This window comes from Nilaparvata lugens, chromosome 6 (assembly GCF_014356525.2).
Source record: "Nilaparvata lugens isolate BPH chromosome 6, ASM1435652v1, whole genome shotgun sequence".
Lineage (NCBI taxonomy): Eukaryota > Metazoa > Arthropoda > Insecta > Hemiptera > Delphacidae > Nilaparvata > Nilaparvata lugens.
In genome coordinates this window covers 42,911,672-42,918,866 of record NC_052509.1, presented here as the reverse complement: position 1 = coordinate 42,918,866, position 7,195 = coordinate 42,911,672, and the positions used below count along the sequence as shown (strand labels likewise).

The window sequence follows — 7,195 nt, the reverse complement described above, 5'->3', positions numbered from 1 at the left end:
TTTGTCGAAGAGATTGCAGCCAGATGTTGTCTGCTATCAGTGGATTTCAAGACAAAAGACTAGTGAGGAATATAGAACATAATATTATGACAAGAGAAACATTAATATTGTTGAATTTATACCGGTGTTAATATTTTGTGGAACTTCATTACAGGTGTGCTTCTATCAAGAGTTTAATTCCACTTGGTAACCTATCGACCAAGAATCTCATTAGCATACCCTTAGATTACAAAACAAACATTCAACATTTTGAGTACTGTATACAAATTTTCAAATACTGTAGGCCTACCTTCGTTTTTTTGAAGAGATCGCAATAAGATGTTGTTGACTGCCGGTAATGGTGGCTGCCGAGTTTATATTGCTCATTTTTCAGAAATTAGCAAATTCTTCCAATTACCGGGTTAATAACTGGATAAATAAATTAGATAATTTATTAGGAGAGTGGCATGTTGAACCGCTGGGATGAAAGCACGGTCGCAGATCGCATGCGGCGACTGATCGTCTGGATGGCAGCTGGGCAACAAGTGGTGGTGGTAGGCCCAAGTCTGAGTCAGGTCTGGTGATTCCGATCAAAGGCATTTGTTGTGCAAAATCGGTAACCAGGCTACCGAAAGCACCAATCACAGTCGCTCTTTTTCTCGTTTTTCTTTCTGGGGTCAACGTACAGCAGGCCATAACTCATAATCGAGTAACGGGTGTGGAAATTAAGTTGGAGAGAGTGAGTGAGGGGGAGTAGGAGTGAGAATAAGAGTGAGAGAGGGATGAGCGAATGATAGAGGGAGAGAGAGAGTCAGAGAGAGAGAGAGAGAGAGAGAGAGTGAGTGTCAGAGGGAAAGATAGTCAGCGAGAGAGAGAGATAGAGAGAGAAAGAGAAAGAGTGAAATAGAGTTACAACCACTGAGTTCTATTACTACGGTACGTAAGGAGTTCACTAGCTACAGCAGGCAATGGTTTGAGGGAAAGTGTGTGAGAGAGAGAGAGGGAGTGTGAGGGGGTAAAGTAGAATGAGCGAGTGAGGAAGAATGATAAAGTTACATAAAGTTTTGGAATGAGGGGAAGAAAAAAGAAAGCTAGAATAAAGATGGAAGTAAGTGAATCAACGATTGAAGCAGAGTGGAAAGAGAGTTTGCTGAAAGCGAAAGGAGAGAAAAAAGTCAGGGTAGGGTGAGGGGGTGTTTGGGAAAAGTAGATTATTGAGAGTGAGTGCAATTGAGAAGTTGGGTAGAAGAAAAAGAGATTCCTACAAGGGATAGGGGAAGAGAGAGCAACGAGAAAAAAGGGAGGGTGAGTTAGAGATTGAAGAAGCAGAATGGAAAAGCTATCTGTGAAGGAGATGGTGGAAAAAGAAAAATATAGTTACTGATATCAAGTGAGAGAGAAGAAAGAGTGGATGAGAGAAAGACTGACTGAGTGGAAGAGAGATAGAGCAAATAAGAACCGTGACGAAAAAAGCTGTCTCAAATAGGGATAAACCAACAAAAGCTGATAATTTGAAACCCCCGACCCCTAACAATGCTCTAATACTTCCCATTATGCTAGTTAAACTTTTCTAAGAGGTCTGATCCATACAAACTATTGAACTGATGATAATAGCTTCCTTAAATAGAAGATAGTCGCATTGGAGGTTTTATAAGCGTTATGTAAAGGCAGGAAAAATCAATATAAGCTGGCGTTTATCCAATAATCAATCAAATTGTTGCAATGGGAGTCGATTGTGAGCGATTTTTGTTGAAATATTAGACTATTGTAAGTGTTGTCGAACAGGGTAAAGGGCGTTGAGAGGAAAATTGTTGAAGAGGAACTGATGGAAGGTACATTGACAGTGAAGTTTTTATCGTTTAGAAGAAATTGGCTGAAATATGTGAAATCAAGTACTGATGTTGAACGATTCAACAAAATTAAAGGCGGATTTTCATATAAATAAGTATCGCAATAAGAGACATTAAGATACATTGGAAATATTATTGCCATGAGTTTCAAAGGGACTATTCCCAATATATTAGTCTGGCCGAGCGAGTGTGAATAGTTCCATTAGAAATCTATAGGAATAATATTTCCACTCAACTAATTTGTGGAAATCCGCGTTTGAATTGAATTAATTGGGGGTCAATTCCGCATTATCATAGCCTACTATAGATAGAAGTAAGCCATGGCATTATTTAATGAGAATACATAAACAAAGTTAGCTGCTGTTGTGACTGTCAACACTTTAGAACAAACAGGGCCTGGCCTATAAATTGGCTCAGTGGGCGACTACCCAAGGCAAAGAATTTTTGGGGCGCCAAATTTAGTCAGATGTTTCATGTTTTTAAATTGTTTAATTGTATGGTATCCTAGTATAAATACCAAAGACATTCAATCAGAACAAATACTTCAAGATACCTTCATAAAATAAGGCATTTGAATATTATGCCTAATAGCCCAGTCAACGAAGTGTTAAAGAGTGAAAAGTTTGGAAGACAATTTTTGACCTCGCAGTTCTGTTCAGGGTAGTGAGGAGGTAAACATATCAAAAGTCCCCACCCCTACCCACTGTGCTAAGGGAGTGGGGGTGGTTCAATGGTACCATTTTTGGGTTTCTCGCATATAACTCGAAAACTATGCATTCTACAGACATGACTATTTCATGAGAAATTAAAGCTTACATAATTTCCTATAATATTGATCCAACAACTTTTTCTATATCTCTTTTACTTTTCGAGATATCCGCTCTAAAAGATGTGACATTTTTAAAAAACATATTTTCCCTCAATTTTTTGATATTTTTGCTCTTATAACTTTTTGCATATCGATGGGAAAAATTCTTGCTGATCATAAGCTTATAGAGCATCAAATTCTCTTCGATTTGATGTATAATTTCACAAGTTTACGCACATCCCCACGACTGTTGCAGCAATTTCAGTGTTGAGTGTGAGATCTTCAGTTATGCAAAAATAGACCAATTGACAAAGGAAATTGGAGAGAATGTTTTGAACACAATTGTTGACTTAACAGATTTGTTGGGCCAATTAGGGGGTGAACATATCAAAAGTCCCCATCCCTATCCCTTGTGCTAAAGGGATGAGGGTGGTTTAAAAGTTGCATTTTCCAATGTTTTGCTTACACGCTCATATCTTGAGGAAAATGCGTTCAACCGACATGACTAACCAACTATTCAGAAATGAAGCTTGATAAATTCTCTTCAATATTTGTCCTCTCGTGATTTGTGATATCTCAAACAGTTTTCGTGATATACGCTCTTAAAAGTGTAAAATTGTTAGAATAACAGCTTTTAATCCTATTTTTTCATGTTTCAGGGCTTACAACTCTCCAACAATGCATAATAAAAACGAATGTTCACTGTAGATTTGTAGAGCTTTGTTTTCTCTTTAGTTTGATGCATTATTCCATTACTTAATGTTTTCCTTCTATTCTTATAGCAGATTCAATGTGAGGGTGAAATTTTCAACTCTGCAACAAGTGTAAACTTGGCAGTTCCACGCCTTCAATAGACGGGCTAGAGATGCATATTTTTGCTAAATATGGATTAAATTTTATAATTTAGGCGATAATGGAAAACCATTATTGCCTAAAGAAGAAATGACCAAAAGGTCATTGGAGAGGCAATAATGAGATAATATTTTTTGTGTTGATTATGTTGATTGCCATAGATGCAAAATAATGATGATTAATTGTGTTGATTGCCATAGATGCAAATAATTACTTATCAATATTGATTCCCATTGAAGCGAAATATTATTGATGTTTTGAATGATTTCTTGTGTGTGCTTGCGGTATATTTTTTCATCATGCATTACTTATTTTAATTATGTCTATTTTGTCAGGTATCATATTAGGTAACTAGGTTTTTTAGAGCAAATTATGTCCCCATTCCTCAAAAAAAATTCTACATTGTCATTTCAAGCCTAAATTTACACTGTATGTATGATACAAAATTTACGTGACTTTGAGTGAGCTTGGCATGAACCCGTCTACTACAAGCATGAGTCAATGCTAACAGATGTCACATGTATCGAGCTTGGTATGCATCAGTCGACTACAAGCATGAGGCCATGCTAATAGGCGATGTAAGTGTGACGTAAGCCGTTGCTACGACGCCATCTTAGTCTCTAAACAAACCGTTGCTATGGAGAGAGAGCATGTTATTCAAATGGGACTAAAACATCACCTTACATTTACGAGTATATCAATGAAATAATAGATTTCTAAGAGTTGAGAATATTTTTTTCAAGTTCTACACACTCAAATCATCAATTTCCAGTATTTATTCAGATCGAATAAAATTTTTTTGGGACAGCCAAAGCGGAAAGTCTCAGGAAGTAGTGCATAGTACTATGTATGTAGGCTGCTATGGTAAGCCTTGTTGAAGAGAAAGTTAAAGTGCCACATGAATTCTTACATGAAATTTTCAATTATTATTTTTGTTTTCAATATAAGTTTACTTTCACAGCATATGCTGGAAGTTTTACAGTCTGCTGTTTCACATTAGAAATGTTTATTTGAGAATGTATACAGTCTGATTTCGATGACAAATGAAAATGGTTTGAAGCAAACAAACATTTTCTTTATTGTTCCTGACTGTAAACATTACAGTGAGAAGGTAGGCTACATACCATTTTTTTTTTTTTTGATTTCCTGAAAATCCCAATGTCTAGCTCGCCTCTATAAGTTCTGTACTACATTTTTAGGTTATGTTATTGTTAATAAAAATCAAATTTATCTAGAATAACTACATTAGTGAAATTATTAATACAATAATTCAAATACAATTATGTTTACAGTGAATTTAGCACATAAAATACATAATTATTGGCTTTACTTTAGGCTACATGTTTACTTACCCCTTTTAAATTCTTGTAAACATCATCACCGTTTAGTTAGAATGTAGGAAGTATACAATATGATTAATGGTCACAGCATCTACATCTTTTTACTGTGTTGAGTTCATTCAATATCTAACTATTTCATGTAAATTGAAAACAATTATATACTTCAGAAAACCTCAACACCAAACTTATAAGTAAGTACCTAGGCTAAACCAAAACACCTAACCTATATATTTAAGCTTTAGTATACTCTAACAGTTACACTAAACAATAGGAAAACAGAATATATTCATTAAATTTTTAAATTACAGCTTTATAACAATCTAATGAAATTCTAGGTAATAATTCAAATTGCACTTCAACTTTCTCTACAGGTAGGTTTTCCATAGCAGACTACAGACATGGTACTATAAGCTCTACTTCGTGAGACTTTCTGCTTTGGCTGTCCCAAAAAAATTATTTGATCTGAATAAATACTGAGAGTTGATGATTTGAGTGTGTAGAACTTGAAAAAAATATTCTCAACTCTTAGAAATCTATTATTTCATTGATATACTCGTAAATGTAAGGTGATGTTTTAGTCCCATTTGAATAACATGCTCTCTCTCCATAGCAACGGTTTGTTTAGAAACCAAAATGGCGGCGTAGCAACGGCTTACGTCATCACTTACATCGCCTATAGATGTCTACGAGTATCAAGATCAGCCCAACACTGGAGTTACACTCAACTGAAATTCATACTGAGTGCCTTAACGGACTGTTTTCAAAATTCGCATTGATAAAAAATCAACCGCGTCAACAGTGAAAGAAATGGACATTTTTTAATTTATTGCAATTTTATGTGAGAATTAAATGTAACAATTCATTTAAATAATTCTGTTCAACATACTAAATTTTTATGCAATAACATTTAAATTTTCTATCTACTAAACTTATGTAAAATTTCAATAACTATTCTTTAAATATATTAAATTTTCTGTTGAGATAATTTCCTTGAATTATAAAGCTAAATCAAAAATAATTTTGATATTCTCCATTTTGAAATATGGTTTGGAAATATATAACAAATGCTATTGATGAATTTTTATAAGAATTTTCAATTATAGATGATATGTAATGTTTTTGTAGAAAAAATTCCTGTTCTCAAATCTAAAAAAAAAACTTAAATTTCAAATATTACAATGTAATGTTTTTTTTTTATTTCACAAACAGTAATTTTTCTATGTCAAGAGGGGGGTATTTGTAATATATTACATTTTCTTGATTAAAATCGAATCTTCAATTCAATATTCAAAATATTAATAAAACTTGATAGCAAATATTGGTGTAATCGATATATGGACTAAACTTTTCACAGGGAATTTATCATAGAATAAAGTTCTATTTCTGAATTAACAGATAATTCTAAACAATATAAAGGTTAATTAAATTTAAAATAACTTTAAAAATAAAGTTTTATTGAAAACAATAGATATAATGTTTGTAGACTTGTGTTCTTTGCTAATTGGAAATTGATGACGTATTCATGCTTGGAAGCTCTAGGCACTTATTCCAGATATTTCTGCCAGGTGTTTCTCTCAAACTTTTTAATGGCTGGCTTATGTTAGGAGTGTTGGCTTCTGTTGAAATTTTCCTAAGTAATTGAAATTTAAGATGTGTTATTTGTGATCTAAATGTTTTTGTAAAGTTTATTGATGTTATTGAACATATGTGAAATGTAGATTTCAATTTTTCTTTTCATTTCGTGTTGAATTTCTCGTTCAATGTTGAGCCATAAGCCATAAGCCTGTTTTGAAACCTGTAAACGATAGATAAATATTCTCAATCTATAAGTTATATATTTTGATCTTGATTTGAAACAATAATTTTTGAGTTTTTGTGAAAGCTGCTGGAATCTATTTTGATGAACAGAACAAACATATTAGTAACCTCAATCATGTTCAATCTACGTTCGATCCATGTAGTCTATTATTATTTGTTTTGGTGTAAACTGAAATTGTTGAATCATTTTTTTTTAAATTATAATTTGATTTGCTTTGTACTGGAGTTCTTATTTATAAGCATTAGATCCATTCATGATATATCAAGATATTAGCTTATTTGGAACCAACCGATGACTTCCTTAGAATATAGGTAAAGGCTAACCAACCTATTAGGATAAATTGGTAGCACGTCAATGTTTACCTCCAAACTAGTCTTCATTAAGCTACAAAGTCAAAAATTGTGTACCAGAAGTTCCAGACTCAAATTTCATTGTCAAGTGATCAATTGTTACAAAATAAAAATTTCACTCAATCTACTAATCTACGGAGTAAATTTTGGAGTATGCCCTGTTTGTTTGGGCTTTATAATAGTTGCGTAAACTTTGA

The 7,195-nt window shown here is 33.5% G+C and overlaps 1 protein-coding gene across 1 annotated transcript in view; it reads right to left on the bottom strand.

Annotated features, from left to right (window-relative positions):
• Nucleotides 1–495, bottom strand: part of LOC111054062 (neprilysin-like) — a 43,476-nt gene extending 42,981 nt beyond the window's left edge. The window contains exon 1 of the mRNA XM_039430829.1: nt 290–495. Coding sequence (XP_039286763.1) covers nt 290–366 — 77 coding nt within the window. The 5' untranslated portion in view covers nt 367–495. The remainder of the gene's footprint in view (nt 1–289) is intronic.
• Nucleotides 496–7,195: the final 6,700 nt, after the last annotated feature.